Consider the following 18,833-nt stretch of genomic DNA (forward strand, 5'->3'; position numbering starts at 1 on the left):
GTAGAAGGAGGGAGAGTAAGTTATATTACATTATTTGGATGTTTTTTTAAGGGAGGAGGGGAAATGATTTGGATGAGTTTAGAGGGGTTCTAATCTCTTATTTTTTTTGAGAAATAATTACAACATACTGCTAACCCCGTAACTCGAATCCTTTCTCCCTAAACCCCTAAGCACTTTGTACATGAGGAGGTACCAATTCAGTTACAAGGCTTTGGCCTCTCATTTTTAATTCCTCTAAATTGGAAAGATTTGGAAGAAAAGTAGGACATAAAAATATTTGACCAAATGAATTATTAATTTTACCTTTACTATATTAATAAAATTACAAATTATGAAAAAAAAAATTAATTATTCTCATTCTCTTATTTAATTTTAAATAATCTAAACAAAGTAAAGGATAAACATTACCCTTTTCCTTCTTATTTAATTAATTATATATTGCCCCGTCAATAAAAAATCCATAAGAAATAACCGGCTCAGTTTCTTATTCAATAAAAAAAAATCAACTCAGTTTATCAACAAAGAGAGATGCCAAAATACAACGGCTGTGTTTCCCTCCGTTATTCCGCACAAATTGTTCTCGTGCTTAAATTTTCAGAGCCAAATTCCCAACCAGTTTCATTGGTCTTCCTCTCTTCATCTTGCTCTCTCTCATACACACAAATGAAACAAAGCAAATCTCAAGCTGGGTTTCGAATCTCACACTGAGTCCAAGTTTGACACAACTCCATCTTTGTAAAGCATTCCAACTTGGGTTTCAAATCACATTTTGAGCTTTTATCTGTTGAGTTCAACAGTGTGGAACTGAGTTTGTGGCTTATACATATGCAATGAATTTGTTTTTTTGAACTTTTTGTTCATTGAGAAATTTTATCAAACACAACAAAGGCAGCAAACATTCCAAGCTTGCTGCAGCCAAAAATTTACATAACAAAAATAAATACTAATAGAGTGAACCCTATCATCTTCTGACTCAATTATTTTATTTTATTTTTTTTTAATTAGGTATCCGGATGATGGATATGATCGCATCTGGAACCCTTTACTATTTGACGAATGGATTCCAATTTCCACAAGTTCAACCGTTTACTCCCTGAGCAGTGATAACGCCTATAACATACCAGATGTAGTGTTGAGGACTGCCGCCAAATCACAAAACTCTACCACTCCATTGAACTTGTACTTCAGTCCACCAGATTCTCTTTCACAATGTTATGTTTACTTTCACTTTGCTGAGATTGAGAAGCTTGAAAATGGCCAGCAGAGGGAATTGACAATTTTGTTGAACGGTGAACGGTATCTGACAGAATCTGTTAGACTTGATTACCTAAAGCCACAGACCATACTCCCGACTGAGCTGGCAATTATGGGAGAACGGCTTCAGTTTTCAATAATTGCAGCTGAGGGAAGTAAGTTTCCTCCAATCCTCAATGCTGTAGAGGTTTTTGTGGCAAAGGAGCTCCCAAATAAAACAACTGCCATACAAGATGGTATGCTTTCTTCTCTTTTATATTTTCCTTTGTACTGATTAGCCTTATCTTTAATAAGAGACTTCAATTGCTGATTCAATAAGAGTTCTAACCTTAACTTGGTGATGATGGTCGTTTCGATAATTCTTATTCGGGGGTTTTCTTTTCTGAATGGAACATTATAGCTTTAAGTTGTTAGTGTCATATGCTAAATTTAGAAAAGCTTGATATAGACTTGTGATCATGAGCCTTTGTTTGTTGCCGAATAGATAATGCAAATTTATAGTGTACTGGTTGAAGTTGGGAAATTCTTGTTATAAAACTTTTATCAGAGCCATCATACTTTTACCCCTTGTCAATAGATTGCTATCTATCAACGAAATCTGTGATTCTTCTACACACCAAAAAATAAAATAAAATCTGTGATTCTTTATGTCTAAAATGCCTGGAATTTTTAAACACGAACCTCAATATTTAAATCAAAATATGAATATCTATTTTAAATAAATTGAATGTTGTATTAATTGGTTGATTTTCCCAACAATTGCAATCATATAATAATCATCAATAAATTTTTTTTTTGATAGGTTAGCAATAATATATAGACTTCCCAAGATAAAACACTAACAACATTTAAAAAAAAAAATTCTTTGGTAAAGTAAACTCCCAAAATAATATTTGAAAAATATACAAAACCCACAATTTAGTTTTCCCTTAAACACTGAACACCCTTGAGTTTAGTTTTTTATTTTCAGATTTTGAATGTAACAATTTTCTTTGAGAGAGGGGGCAGGGGTTTGAGTGTAACACTTAATCCCCTTGTGGTAAGTGTAACTCAAAACCACTTGTGCCTTGTTGTATTGTTTTATGTGAAAATGCGGTTTTAAATTTTCACATAAAACAAAACTATAGGGGCGTTTTGTTTTATATTGAAATAGCCCAGGGGTTAGTGTGTACAATGATGTTTTAAAAACAAAACAATACAACAGGGAGGTTAATGTTACACTCAAAATTTTAGGTTTTCCATATTTTATGTAGAAGCCGCATGGGGGGTTTTGTGTACTTTTCCCAATAATATTTAAACTTCTAGAACAAAAGAAAAATTCTCTAAAATTAATTAAGCCCTCAAAATCTCAACTAAGAGTCAACCTATGCATGCACGTCTTAAATGATCCTTAAGACTATAAACCCAGACAATTAATTTGAAAAATAATGATAATAATGCATAATTGAGCTATATAGACCATTAAGTAAAATGTGACCCCTTAAAAAGTGATTGGGAATTGGTGGACCACCACCTTATTTATTTTTCCTTTTGCCTCTGACTGGTGGTCATTTGAGTTTAGCTTGTTTAGTATCTCTTGGGTTATGCCTAAACAAGTAGTTGAGTTGCTTGCTTGCTGGCATGGAGGTGTTGGGAGATATAGCGCAGCACCTGTTTGGGATGTTATTCCGCAGTGTATTATGTGGAGTACATATAGAGCGGAACAATAGAATCTTTGAAGGGGAGGAGTGTTTTATCATTGAGTTGAAGCAGATTTTCCTTCTATCCTTATTTGAATGGTCTTGCCATACCCTCTATTTTGGATTTCCAAGATTTATGCAGTTTTGGGTAGATTTTTGATTCCCTTGTACACTCCCTGTGTTCCAGGGAATTTGTTTTTGTTGTACTTTTATTCTGTTTTTCAATAAAATATTTTATTACTGATAAAAAAAAAGAAAGTAAAAAGTGACTCACTTGTACAATGAGGTAGGTATAAAAGAGTTGGAAAATAAATGGATACAAAAGTTGTAGAGGTAACTCAAAGACCAAGGGTGCAAAGATTTAGTTACCGATTAAAGTAAAAAATTTAAAACTAAAGAAATAATGATATCTAATATTCAAATGAATAATGAAGAAGAAGAAGAAGCCTGGTAGCTCAACTAACACTTTTGAGTGTCTCCAATGGAAACATCCAAGGTCCAGATCCCCCTCCCTCATTGTCATTGTCCTTGTCAAATTATCAAGGGAAAAAATGAAGAAGTAGAACATATAAATTCATAACCACATAACCAAAATAGGAATCCAGTGAAGGATATAATAATATAACCAAAATAAGATTTAATAACTTCATGTCTTGTTTATTGGGCCTCACCATCAGAAGAATATCCTACGTATTAGTTCCATGAAAGGGTCATGTATAACCTTCACAACCACCACCAACATATCCTCCACAACACCATATATAAGAACAACATAATCCATATCACAGTCCATGCATTGCCTCTATGAACATGGTCCTTGAAATAATTTATGAGCTATAATCAAGAAAGAGTAGTTTATCCATTATTTAAAATAAAACATATTTAGGTTTGTTCACAATGCAAAAGAATGCTTCAAAAGAAACATAAAAATCTAGGAATAATGACAAAATGCAAAGTGCGCACACACATATATTTTATGACATGGAATCTCACTAAGGTAGGGTCTTTTGGATCCACCCCTGGGGAATAAACCACAGATACACGACTCCAACCTCCAGAATCGTGTATCAAGTAATCTAGGAAAACTCCTAGTGGGCATTGAACATAAGATGTTTAGGTCTACAACTCATCCCAAACCTACAAATAATTCTTGAGGACAACAACAAATAGGTAGACATGAAATGACACGCATTGACTAACTCAAGGTTTTACAAAGAAGGAATAAATAAGAGCATGATGGGTAAAATTCTACTTACCTTAACCACATAAACCAAATAAGCAAAACAATCTTGCACAAGAAGTTAGAAAGATCTTTGGAGCCTAAACCAAAGAAACATAATACTGCCTAATTATGATATATATAATCTTACACTTATGCTATCACTTTATGTAAAATATCTCTTAACTCCAAAATTCCCTATTACTATTTTTTTTTTCACTAATATCCATTAAGCTTATTAAATTAATATGTAACTAACCTTAAGAATTGTCAAAAGTTGATTTGGATCTTCAATTCCATATAACTACTGTCCATTTTGAGTTCCTTAGCTTTGATGTACAAAAACACCAAATTAAGGTAAGATCCCCTGTTAATTGCAGCTCTATAATATAATTTTTCAAAAAATTTGATCACCCCACCAAATAAATGTTCAAACCTACAATTGGATTTCATGTATCAACCTTCGATTTGAAATCAAAATAGTCAGATCATCAAAATCCCTAAATAATATCTTGCTTTTTGACTCTATTGAACCCTCCATGGTATGTAATCCAGCATATTCTTTCAAGATTTGATTTTAACTTTACTTAATTCTCAATACTTTAGTGGAAATTTAATTAATTATAATAGAAATCTCCAAGTTATTTAAAAAATATGATGAATTGAAATTGTATCATAAGTTGCACTGTTACTTGCACCATAGTATCTGCAACTGTATTTATCAACAAAAGAAAACCATAGTATTTGCAACCGTTGGTAATTTGCTTTGCTAATCATGCATGCTACATTCAGACAATTCATCATCTCTGCAAAGGCATGTGTTCAACTGCTGCAAATTTTGGAACTAGCTTTTACTTTTCATATTTCTATATTATTTTGTACTTCAGACTCACGCTCCTCTTTCCCACTCTCTTTTAGAATAATCATCTATGAATTCTTGTTTTCCATTAAAAATAATAGTTGAAGCCATCATGGAAATCAAGAAACTGTACAAGTTGACTAGAAATTGGCAAGGCGATCCATGTGTCCCGAGGGAATACTCATGGGATGGTTTGCACTGCAGTTACATCTATACTATTCCAAGTATTATATCAGTGTAAGTGCACTTCCAAAGCATCATAACTTGTGTTCAGGCTTGCTGTGAAATTCCAATCAATATATCATCTAAAGGGAAAAGTATCCTCTTTAACTTGTAGGCATCACATAAAAATAAAATAGACCATTGTATAAACTGATATGAAATATGATGCGTCATTTTAGGAAATGGGATATTGGAACAGATTCCTTTCACACGCAATAATAGAGTAGACCAAAAGTAATGTCATGTTTTATGATATTTAACTGAATTTACTTCATTGTGATTGAATGTTCAACCACATAACACCTCCCTTGGTCCATGGGTGCTGACTAATTGCATGAGATTAATTTTATTTGGATTGCAAATTATCTTCCAAAAATTCAACTCCTCTTCCTTTTTTCATAATGACAAACAGGAACTTGAGCTCAAGCAATTTGACTGGGAAGATTGCAACTTCATTCTCAAATCTCAAAGCAATAGAGTCCTTGTGAGTCTTAATTTGAATTGTGGTTGATATGTTGCATTTGGTTACTATACAATTGTACTAGCTAGATACTGGCTGTTCCAGCAACACCATCTATACAATTGTGTTATATGCAAGTTCAGTATCAGGTTTCAAGAACAGAGAACTATTTTTTAACTTAACATTTCTGTATATGTTTTCTAAAGATCTTGCTAACTCTTCTTTCAGGGATTTGTCATACAATGACTTAACTGGGCCACTGCCAGAATTTTTGGCACAACTGCCAAATTTGTACACTCTGTAAGTTCTTGAGATTTGATCATGGTATTGCAACGTAAATTTTTGTGTAGGGAAATTGAGGTCATCTGCCTAACACTATCTCTTCAGTGATTTGCATGGGAACAAGTTCACAGGTTCAATTCCTGAGGATCTTCTGCAGAAGTCTAGGGATGGGACGTTGGTGTTGAGGTTATCTTATCTTCCTTCATAATTCCTTTTGCTTCTTAATTCTAATTTCACTTGGTCATTTTCTTTTTTTTTTCTTTCTCTCTCTTCCTTCTATATAACTACTTTTGCGTGCCTAATACTAGAAAAAAGTATATATATATATATATACTTGTTCACTTATATGTACGTAAAATTTAGGAGTATCTCATTTTTTTTTCCAATATCAATTTTTATTGTATAAAGACAGAAAAATTAATGTTTAATAACTTACTTACCATGGCATACTACCTTGATTCACCCTATGCAAGTGTGAACGAAAATCCAGATCCTTGTCAGTCAGTTGCATGCAAGAGAGGGAAGAAAGAGGAGTTTGTTATTCCAGTTGTTGCATCATCCACAGCAGCAGTCCTGCTCCTTCTGTTCATCTTTAGTCGTCTGGCTATCTATAAACAGAAAAGACATGGAGGTATTTCTTTCTTGTAATTGCTAACACAATTGATTGAGTGACGTCTTTTAGAAAAGATGCAGTACCCAATCCTAGGCAGTCTTATTTTTCCTGTGATACACCAATGCCTTTAAGATGGTTATGAAAGTAAAACAAACATTGTTTAATTCTCACCAGAGGCAATTGTGACCAACCACACAACACGGTCGTGATGGCAATATTATGCAATTGATCGACAATAATAAATACATCCACATACCACTTCAACATGTGAACAAGGGGTAAATGCACTTATTTCTCTTCATGCAATGCTTGGGTATGAATTCATGATTCGGTGGTGCTCTAAGTAGCTTTATTGTGTCAGTGGGTAGTATTCTTCAACTGTTGTTGCCTTTTTTACTGGACTGATAAAAAAATATTAATAACAATAATGACTACATCCATGGCAGGTTGGCAAGAATTCTAGTAGTTATATAAGATCTCAAGATTGAATGCATAGGGTTATCATATTAATGGCGTGCACTAATGCATTGCATTCTTTCCTTGGATAAGGATAGCTTCCCATGTAAGATATTGCCTACCTAAATATAAGTGATCTTTCTGCAAAAGGCTCTGTTAGGAATTTAGACCCTGGATGATTAATTTAAAGCCAAATTTACCAACTTGATTAATCAAGCCAATTATGCAGAGGCCCAATTCAGTTTATGATGGACACAATCATACCGCAAAAATAAAGTACTGGGTAGTTTAATCTACTTAGCGTTGACATGACCAAATATTGCTTATATATTGGGATAGTAAGGTAGTTTATGTAGAATCCTAGCAAGCCACATTTGGAAGATTTTTGACGCATCCTACAATATGTTAAGGATATTATCTAGTCTAGGGATTCTTTATGAAGTTGGTTTTTCCACCGCTGATTGTACTGGAGATACTTCAACACATAAGTCCACAACTGGATATGTGTTCAATTCTAGTTGGGGACAATATCTTGGTGTAGCTAGCGACGACCAACAATGTCTCTCTCAACAAATAAAGTAGAGAATAAAGTTGGCAGCACAGAATGTGTTTCATGCTTGGACGAAGTAGTTGAGGTCATCATCATTTTATTTGAGAAAATGTACTAAAAGGTTATATTCAAGAACATATAGCAGTTATATTCATGAAGGGATAATCTATGTTTAAGTTCTCCAAATTTTGATGGCATCTCAACGCAATGAGAAAGTAGTTGGTGTTGATGGGGACTACGTAAGAGTTAGCATTGACCCTATCAATAGGTCAATGCTTTGTTCTTGAATGTGTGCTATTTTGTGTTTGCATGTCTTTAGAGTAGCTGCAAAATAAGATAGGGATAATATCTCACTTTAGTGAGTGGATGGCTGTCTTTGGCATTCAATGGCTTAGGAATACATAAGCAACTTGGGCATAACATTTTAGATGATGGGATGTAAATGAACCGAGTATTTTATGAACAACTCAAACTCAACTAGGGAAAAACTTGTTTATATTCATATATTTATCATATGAGCCAAGCTCAAGCCTAAGTTCAGACTTGGACTATTAAATGAGTTAAGTTCAAACATAATAATGCATTTATGAACAAACTCGTAAGTCTAAAGGTTGATTTAAGTATACATTGATAAAAATTGGTTGTCCTAAAAGCTTGAACTGTTAGGAAATAATAAATTTAGTCATTTAATCTAACACTCCCATGTGGTCCATCTGAGCTGCCCTTGAGAGGGGCCTAAAACTTGGTTTTTTTTTTTTTTTTTCTTTTTTTTTTCTTAAATGAGAGGTAATGTGGAGACAAGGGGTTGAACCCAATTCCTCATACCATGATAAATTATAAATTATAAATTATCTGAATATTTTAAATTGTTAAGAAATGGTGAATTTAATAATTCAATCTAATATATATAATGTTGGCATTTGAGCCCATAAGGATTCCAAGATAGGCACTCATGTAGGAAACCTATTCCATTAGGGGTTTTTTGGTGACAACATATATAATAGTACATAATCCTTAGTTTACACGACAATCATTTGAACGTACGTTTACATTCAGAAAATCAGAGAAGCATGAAAACTCTCGTCAAGCTTTCTCTAGTCTTAGGGTTCCATCATCAAAGCCCTGGGTCTTAATAGCTTGGGAACATCAAGTAGAAGGCTCATATTTGTGGTTTCTACTAACCAGGAAGCCATTAGAGATTGTGTGAAAGGCTATAAAGTTTGTGGAAAGAGTCGTGGTAGATCCATTTCCATGGCATTGAGTTTTGCTTAGGGTTTGATACCAAACCCAAGAGGTAAAGTATGAAAAACCTTTGATTTACAACATGAGAATGTGTTTGTATTCTTTTCCTTTATATAATAATACATATTCATATGCATACATGTATATATAGTTTTATAAACTTGAAATAGGATATAGTAAGTTTGTAAATAAGTTTATAAGATATTAAATTATTATTTATAATTTATTGAGAATATAAATAGTCCATTTTGTATTAAAAATTATATATGATTTTTAACAATATAGGTTTGGTGAATTTAATTATTAGCATATATTTGTGAAGAGATAAAACATTTTAGTTAGGGTCTTTAATTATTATATATGCGAAAAGAACAAGTTAATCAAGTAGCTTGTGAACAAGTTAAAACTTGTTCGACAAGAAAATGGACAAAGCTGGGATATGTAATCTAGTTTGCTGATGAGCTCAAGCTCGACATGTGTTCAAAATAAAATAAAATAAACAATTTTGAACTTTTAATACTCTCATTTACAACCCTATCTAGATGCGAAATAGCTGCTTTGTTGATTTTGTATCTTTGAATATTCAACCTGTTGCAAATAGTTCTGGTAAGTTTAGGAAGCCTGTCTCTTTGGTATATATATAAGGCTTCCTACTAATTGGAAAAATGTGTAAATGAAATAAAAAACAATAGCGCAAATGAAGAGTGATGTGCTATGTTTAACAAAGTGTGTCTGTGTGCAATGTTCTAATCTATATATTACTAAAAGTTGAAGCATAGCATTAAATGTTACTGTGCTCACGTTGAGCCACATCAACATTCACGTTATTATCCTTTTTCTTTCAAATTTTCCTATAATTATATGTATTTTAACATTTACTTTTCTTTTTAATAATTGCACTTTCTCCAACCTTTCTCATGCCTTAATCTTTTCATCTCTCTACTACCCTCAACCTTAATATTCATTTTCATCTTTCTTTATTTTGTCTCTTCATTTTTCTCTCTCTTACCTTTTCATCTACCTACTATCCTCAATCTTAATGTCACTATTCATCTTTCCATTCATTTTCCTTTATTTTGTATTTTCATATTCACACCATCTTCTATAAATTTGTTTTTCTCTCTTCCATTCTTTGCATAGTTTTTCATTACATAAAGGTTGTTTCTCCCTCACTCTCTCTCTCTCTCTCACACACACACACAAAATAATTTTTGGAGTATTGTTTTTTTAATTTTCCTGCGTCTTTCCTTAAGTTGATAAATTTTTGTGTTTGCTATAACTTTATGTTGGGTTGGTACGATTTAGTTTTGTGTTTTAAGTTTTTTTTGTTCTCTTTGATTTTTAAATATTATACTAATGTGTTATAAAAAAATTTATAAAAGATAACATATAAAAATATAATATATATTATTCTATCACATAATAATTATATATAATATATATTATATTATATTTTTACTTTTTTAATCTTTTAATCTTATTTTTTTCAATATCTAAACTGAGTCACATTCTCCATATAATTAAATTATTTATAATTTTTTTTTCAATTAAACATATAATATTTTATTTAAATTTAAATAAATTAAATTGTATTCACTTTTTTTAACATTTACACTTTCTCTAATTTTAAGCGTAGCGTTTAATGTTACTGTGCCACGTTGAGCCACATCAACATCCATGTCATTATCTTTTTTCTTTTTAATTTTCCTATAATTCTTTTTTAACATTTACTTTTTTTTTTTAATAATTGCACTTTCTCATGCCTTTACCTTTCCATCTCCCCACTACCCTCAACCTTAATATCACTTTTCATATTTCTTTATTTTGTTTCTTCATCTTTCCCTCCCTTACCTTTTCATCTCCTCACTACCCTCAACCTTAATGTCACTATTTATCTTTCCATTCATTTTCCTTTATTTTGTCTCATCATATTCACTCAATTTCTATAAATTTGTTATTCTCTCTTCCATTTTTTCCATAATTTTTCATCACAGAAAAGTTGTTTCTCCCTCCCTCTCTCTCTCTCTCTCTCACACACACACACACACACATGCACACAATAATTTTTGGAGTATTTTTATTTTTTTATTTTCCTACATCTCTACTTAAGTTGATAAATTTTTTTTGTGTTTGTTATAACTCTACATTGGGTGGGTATGATTTAGTTTTGTGTTTTAAGTTTTTTTTTTTTTGTTATCTTTGATTGTTAAATATTATACTATTGCGTTATAAAAAAAAAATTAAAAAGATAATATATAAGAATATAATATATAATATTCTATTACATAACATGATTTGAGTAATTTGGTGTTTATTGTTATATCTTTTATTTTTACTTTTTTTTCTTCTCGTATTATTTTATTCAACATTATTATTATTATTATTATTATTATTATTATTATTATTATTATTATTATTGAATTAATATATTAGACTGCATATTTTTTTAAAGTCAATATATTAACTTGAAAGAAAATGAAAAATCAACTATTAACCAGTAATAACTAAAACAATAATATTATCACCCGCAACGCGCGAGTCTACGACTAGTTACTAATAAAACTTCTCTTTTGTAGAAAACTCATTTTTGCATTCTGTTTTACTATAGTGAGACTAATTAAAAAATATTTTATTAAAAAATTTATTATTTTGAAAAAAAAAATTAATACAAAATTTCAATAGGGAACTCATGCTAAAATGCAAAAGATGTAGACAATCATGCAATTCAAGACTTCCTCTAGCTTTACCACGGACAATACATGTTGGGAAACCTTAACCTAAATATGGTAAACTGTTACTGCGTATGGATTTGGGGCCACAAGCGTGAGCATTTACTGGCATCCCCAACCTAGGATAAGTGGATTCCATATTAATCCTAGTAACAATAACACGTGAGATAAAATAGATTTGAGGACACAAACATAAGAGATTTAGAACATGAACTCTGCATATTCTCACGCAACACAAACATTTTTTTGATAGTTTTATTGAAAATCTTCCTTGCTGTAGGTATGGTTACCAAATCCAATATCAGCTCAAAGAATCAACAGTACAGCTACTCTGAGGTTGTGAGCATTACTAATAACTTCGAAACCATCATTGGAGGAGGAGGATTTGGTAAAGTGTACCTTGGTAAACTGAAAGATGAAGTTCAAGTAGCTGTTAAATTGCTCTCTCCTTCATCAAACCAAGGCTATAAGGAATTTCAAGCTGAGGTTATATAGAAAATTGCAGCCTGTTTCTGAATTGCTTGAATTTTTTTTTTTTTTTTTTAAATTGAAACTGTGAATCTGTAATTACATGAGACATGCAACTAAAGATTTTCATCCAACTAAACTAAAGAACTGGTTTGAAATATAGGCACAACTCTTGATGATTGTTCATCATAGAAACTTGGTTTCTCTTGTTGGATACTGTGATGAGGATGACCAGAAGGCCCTCATATATGAGTATATGGAAAATGGCAATTTGCACCAGCATTTATCAGGTATTTACCATTTACCATTTGTGTTCAAAGGCTCTTCATCCTATGACTCATCATAGGCTACCTTTATCATATCAAAAACATGATTTTTAATATGGGGCAAGACCTGGTTTGAATTCCATAACTACACTTGGTGGGCTTTTAGTAAGAGCAAACCACCAAACAAGGTGCTACTCATATCAAATGCTTGCCAAATAATTTCAGTAGGCTGTCCCATTTGGCCTACTCTTAGCATCAAAATGATAACTTCTTATGAAAATGAAACTAGGCCTTACCCCATCCCATGGTGAAACACCTATGCAACAAACTAAACATATTAAGATGTGGAGAGAGAAAGAAGGTAGGTTAAAATGCCTAAGAATTAATCAGAGGTCCAGCTAATCTTTTCACGATACAACAACTTGAAAATTCTGATCGTCCAACCAATTAAAACAGACAAAACGGGGGATGGGTGAGGTACCAACTAGCCAGTATAAGCTTTATACAACTGAATTGCTATTGCTATTGCTATTTGATACTATTTGGATTAGGAATGCATATGCGTGGTGAGCATCTTACAATTATTATTTCTTATGCCTTGAATTTGCAAAACAATGCCTTTTCCAATAAAACCCAACTGACAGTTGTATTCATATATTTTTCCTGTAGTGAAAAACACAAATGTGATGACTTGGAATGAGAGACTTAGTATTGCAGTGGATGCAGCACATGGTTCGCAAACAAATCAATTACATTATTATTGATCTTTAATACCTTTTGGGTTTTTTTTTTTTAAATAGAAATTATTACTTGGACTTAACGATGGATTGTTGGTGGAGTTGTAGGGTTAGAGTATCTTCATAATGGTTGCAAGCCGCCTATAATTCATAGAGATTTGAAAACTTCCAACATTTTATTGACTGGACATATGCAAGCCAAGATAGCTGATTTTGGGTTGTCTAGAATCTTTGCAACTGAAAGTGACTCTCACGTGTCAACTTGCCCAGCTGGCACATTAGGATACCTTGATCCAGAGTAAGTGTGTTATACTTACTGGTTGATATACTTTTTTATTTTTTTTTTTATTATTCTATTTTATGTTGGAGTCGGATTTTATTTAAGTATCTTCTACATATGTTCTAATGGGATTTGAGAACAGACTAAAATTGTTACAAGGTGATATTACTCTGTATTTTCACCGGAGGGAGTTGTCAAAGCATCAAGATGCCAAAAGCTATTACTTACGATTAAAGTAATCAATTGATAGATTCCTTGAAAATATATATCTAGAGAGAGAGAGAGAGAGAAAACACAATGATTATGTGATTTAGCCTAACAGCCAATGTCCACGAAGGAAACCCTTGATGACTCTTCACTATAATCTCAATTCTATGTTACAGTGAACCCTAAGCAGCATATAATAGGGATTAGGAGCTAGGTTAGGTGTACATGGGCTAAGTAAGATAATTTGGCCTCTTAGGTCAAATACACATAAATATCTCTAACCCATCTCCCCCCCCCCCCCCCCCCCCTCTCTCAAACTCAAGGTGTCATCTTGGGTTTGGAATGTAACTAGGGAAGATAAAGATGCCTGGAAGATGACCATGAAGACAATTACATATGGATCAAACAATGAACATGCAAATTAAGAGCAAACAATGATGATTAATGAATGCCAGAAGACAATAAGGGCCTAAGAAGGTTGCATCAGTGACCAAGGAGAAGCTATTATAGTCTAAGGACCATTGGCAACGAAATAAAGTTGTGATGAAGCATATGAATGAGTTAATGAATATCATAGATGGTGAACTCAATGAGCAAAAGGTCAAATTTTATTATTATTAATTTGGTGATTTGAGGCTTGGGAGCCTCAAATGAGGAAACGAAGTGAGCCTAGTGGTTGAAGGCTTGGGATGAGTTATGGATCCAGACATCCTAGGTTTGATTTTTACTAAGAGTACCCTGGATCACTTGATACACATTTCTGGCAGTTGGGATTGTATGTCTATGGTTTATTCCCTAGTGGTAGGTCAGGTGAGGTTCCATGTTATTAAAAAATAAAAATTAGAATCTATGCAAAAAACAAAGTGGGACACATTTGGTTGTAAAATATCAACTCTGGTCACTGGTCAAAGTCAAACTAAAAGTCAAGTGTCAAAGCTAGTCCACAATCTTTTTTAAACCAAAACTCAACTGTCTAATCTAGTTCAAAGATCCAAGTCTGAATTGATCAAGCAATCCACCCATCGAACTGATCCGAGTTCAATTTGTGTAATGTCAAATATTCAATTCAACCCAACCCAACTAGATTCCTGACATAGCATGATGACCTGAGAAGATAGGCTGACGTGGAAACTGAGGTGACACATGAATGCTAATGTGGCATAACTAATTTGGCATTGGTGTTAACATGGCAAATATGGTTTGTTTTGGAGAAAACATATGTATCGGTTATTAAAATTAACCCTAACATATAACATATTATTGATATATATAGGTCTACATATAGCTTACTCTTTTGCCCCTAGTTTTATACTCATAATACTCCCCCTCAAGCTGGAAAGTATATATCGTACAATCCTAGTTTGTTACATAATAAACCCAAATGAGTCTTACATAAAGCTTTGGTAAACATATTAGCAATTTGGACTCTTGTAGAAACATATGGAGTAGCAATTACACCATCTTCGACTTTCTCTCGAGTAATATGACAATATACTTCTATATGCTTGGTTCACTCATGGAACACAGGATTGGAGACAATGTGAGTTGCTGCTTGATTATCACAATACATAGTCATAGGCAACTTCACAACAAATTTTAATTCCTCAAGTAAATGTTTAATCCACATAAGCTCACATGATGAGAGTGCCATGGCCGAATAAGACCACAGCCTGGATGTGATTTAAGATACCTCACAATCCGAATAACAGCCTCCCAATGTGGAAGGCGAGGATCTTTCATACACTGGCTCAAAACACTAACTGCAAATGATATATCTGGGCAAGTAATGGTGAGATAGTTTAGTTTACCAACCAGACGACGATATCTCTCAAGATTAGATAACAGCTCTTCCTGATCTTCATACAATTTGACATTAGGATCCATAGGAGTCTTCACTACTTTAGATCCTAACAAGCTAGTTTCTTCCAAAATATCCAATACATTCTTTATGATTGACTGATGCCTTCTTCATATCATGCTACCTCAATACTGTAGTTTACCCAATTCTTTAGTTCAAAAGATTTTTAAAGGTATCTCTTCAAATCATCAATACCCTTCTTATCATCATCAGTGATTATAATATCATCAACATATACTATCAACAAAACCTTTCCTCTTGTAGAGATATAAGAAAACATAGATTGATCAGAATGACAATGTTGCAATTCAAACTTTAACTCTACTTCACTTAATTTACTAAACACAGAGGGATCAGAATGACCATAAGAGACAAATTGAGAGATAGGTTGAGATGTAAAAGTACGCTTACCTTTGTGCAGAGCAATGGGAAGAGAGTCGGGATCAGGAGGCGAATCAATGTTGAAAAAAAGTTAAATCAACATTCCTCTGTCGCCATAACCACACAAATAATTCCATAGCAATACGAAATATTTAAACTTAGCAGTGTAAATCAACCCAAAGCTACCCAATAAAGAACACAGAGAGGCCAACAAGTAGAAAATAAAGACAAATCGATACCCAAGGTTGAAATTCTGCCAGTGGCACGAAGTTGGAGCTATGGCTGGTGGTGAAAAATTGTGTAAGTGGGTTGTCGGAGAGACAAGACTAGAACTGGTTGGTGGTTATCGGCAGTGAAAAGTGGGTGGGTGGGGGTTGTTGGCACCAAAAGGTGGGTGAGTGGTAGTCATGAGGTTAACGACAGAGTTTGGCTAACCTTGCTCTGATACCATGTGTTGGAGAAAACATATGTATCGGATTATTAGAATTAACCCTAAAATATAACATATTATTGATATATATAGGTCTACATTGAGTTTACTCTTTTGCCCCTAGTTTTATACTCATAACATGGTTGATGACATGGCCTTGGAGCTGATGTGGCACATTTTTGGAGGTTGACACATGGCATAGGTATAAAGGGCCGATGTGTGGAGGTAGGTCATTGGCATATGAAGAGTCCAAATGGCATGTGGTAGTGCATGGGCATGTGAGAGCAAAAGCAAAAACTTTGAACAAGGCATGATGCGTTTGATGGCCGGCGATTCTTTAATGGTTGAGTAAATCAGCGAAGGAGCATCCCAAGGGCAATGGCGGTGGGCAAAATAGAGGTGGTTCCAATAGCAGCAATGGTGTTATGGCAGTCTATCAGCTTCTAATGGCATCAAAAGTTTCTAAATATATAGGAATAAATGTTTAGGTTTTAATTTTATGTATGTTGACAATCCGAGTACAAAAACATGTTTAGTTTGAGATATTTAAGTCTTAGAATAATGTTAGACATTGCTCAAATTGATCCAAGTCAAGATTCAAGAACAATCAGGTTACAAAAAGAAAAATTCAAAAATTGCAAGGCTCGACCAATCGAGAGACAGGTTCGACTGATCAAAACTCGGCAAATTTTAAATCAGATTCGAAAGCCTGAGAAATGTTTAGGGTTTGAGTCCAACACTGCTAGGTATAAAAGGAAAACCCTAATTCAAGTTTCAAAAGTCTTGTGGATTACTCTTATGAGATCTGTGAGATTCTGTAACCTTCTAACTCAACAAGCATCTACTGAAAAGAAGATCCAATCACAAGAACCAGTAGATATAAGTTGTTGTATACAAGATCAACTGTTGCTAATGATTTAAAGCTTTAAGTAAAATCTCAAAGTCACAAATGAGGGTGTTTGTGTGGAACAAATTCAAATAGAAGAGTTCGTGAATTCGGAGCTGCATGTGGTCACATGAGTAAGTACAACAAGAGGTAGCATTAGATTTAGGGAAAAATCTATTGTAAAACTTTCATTCTATATAGTAAATTTTTTGCCTTGAGGATTGTTTAGGTTAATTCCTCCCCAGGTTTTTTTTCTTGAAACTGGACGGTTTTATTGGTTTTTTTGGGTCATCATATCGTCTGCCTTCTTTACTTTTCCGCACTTAGTGATATAATTGTTTGTGTTTAACCTAGATCTGAATAATAAACCTAAGCAACAACTTGGGTAATTAATTAGGTTAAACAATCTAAGTTTACAGGGGTCTAAACAAACAAACAAAATGTCTTTGGTAATGATGATTGATCTATTCCAACGAGGATTATAGCGTGGTGGAGCTTGACCAAAAAAGACAAAGGCAAGAGCACAGAGAAAGATAGGATTGCACTAAAACGGCCAACAACACTTTAGAATCAGATTTGTGGCGCTCATACCACGATAGATATTATGAAAATCTAAAAAGAGAGAAAGAAATAGTATAAAGAGAAGAGAGAGAATGCAATGATTACGTTGTTTGGTCTAACGGCCTACATCCATGGAAAAAGTCCTTGATATGATAGTTCATCTTCAATATAATCTCAATTCTATGCTATAGGGAATTTTCAGTAGGGTATATATATGGTTTAGAATCTAGGGCCGAGTAATATAATTGGGCTTCTTGGGCTAATACACATAAAACTAATATCTATAAATTCAACTATATAAAAACACCAACTGCAACTAGATATAATGGAAGTAATAACCTGTTGAATTAAATCAAGCTATGGATTTCTTGTCTTGATCCGATTGCCTTGTGTTTTACATACAGGTATCAAGCATCTGGAAACTTTAGGAAAAAAAGTGATGTCTATAGCTTCGGTATTGTTTTGTTTGAACTAATCACTGGTCGGCCAGCAATAATGAGAGGACCTGAGAAAAACACTCACATACTTGACTGGATTTATCCAATAATTGAAAGTGGGGATATTCAAAGTGTTGTTGATCCAAGGTTACAAGGAAAATTCCACACCAATTCTGCCTGGAAAGCTGTGGAGATTGCCTTGTCATGCGTACCACCAATTGCAAGCCAAAGGCCAGACATCAGTCAAGTATTAGCAGAACTAAAAGAATGTTTGGCTTTGGAAATGACTAATGCAAGCCTAGCAACTGAGCATAATATGGCACCTTCAAGCATTCCACTTGAAACATCCTACTTAGAGCTTGAATCCGATATTGCTGCCCTTGCTAGGTAGTTGTTAAACAAAAATGTTTGTGGTCAAGTTTTCCTCCCATGTGATATGCTCATATGAGAAATTTCTAGAATTACATTGGTAGTTCAAGAATTTCTTTTACTCTTGTTTAATGTTTTGTATCTCTTTCAATTAAGTACGAATGATGTAATGCGATGAATTTCTGTTGTTTTTGATGGGCATATCGACACTATGATGTAAATTTTTTATTATGAATGGGTTTATATTATTATTATTATTATTATTATTATTATTATTATTATTATTATTATTATCATCAATATATATATAAAAGCAGAGACCTCATGCAGAAGTGTATGAGGATTCTGCACTTGTATTTAAGATTCTTTTCATTTAGCTCTTCACCTC

General features: G+C 33.3%; 1 protein-coding gene across 1 annotated transcript in view; it reads left to right on the forward strand.

The window, feature by feature from the left end:
* LOC142636708 (putative leucine-rich repeat receptor-like serine/threonine-protein kinase At2g19230) overlaps window positions 1–18,633 on the forward strand; it is a 32,975-nt gene extending 14,342 nt beyond the window's left edge. Inside the window, exons 3-13 of the mRNA XM_075810995.1 lie at window positions 1,006–1,490; window positions 5,113–5,248; window positions 5,646–5,717; window positions 5,922–5,993; window positions 6,081–6,161; window positions 6,449–6,606; window positions 11,846–12,051; window positions 12,197–12,323; window positions 12,969–13,031; window positions 13,145–13,334; window positions 18,044–18,633. Of these exons, the coding sequence (XP_075667110.1) occupies window positions 1,006–1,490; window positions 5,113–5,248; window positions 5,646–5,717; window positions 5,922–5,993; window positions 6,081–6,161; window positions 6,449–6,606; window positions 11,846–12,051; window positions 12,197–12,323; window positions 12,969–13,031; window positions 13,145–13,334; window positions 18,044–18,467 (2,014 nt within the window). The 3' untranslated portion in view covers window positions 18,468–18,633. The remainder of the gene's footprint in view (window positions 1–1,005; window positions 1,491–5,112; window positions 5,249–5,645; window positions 5,718–5,921; window positions 5,994–6,080; window positions 6,162–6,448; window positions 6,607–11,845; window positions 12,052–12,196; window positions 12,324–12,968; window positions 13,032–13,144; window positions 13,335–18,043) is intronic.
* Window positions 18,634–18,833: the final 200 nt, after the last annotated feature.

The sequence above is a fragment of the Castanea sativa genome, chromosome 5, assembly GCF_040712315.1.
Source record: "Castanea sativa cultivar Marrone di Chiusa Pesio chromosome 5, ASM4071231v1".
Lineage (NCBI taxonomy): Eukaryota > Viridiplantae > Streptophyta > Magnoliopsida > Fagales > Fagaceae > Castanea > Castanea sativa.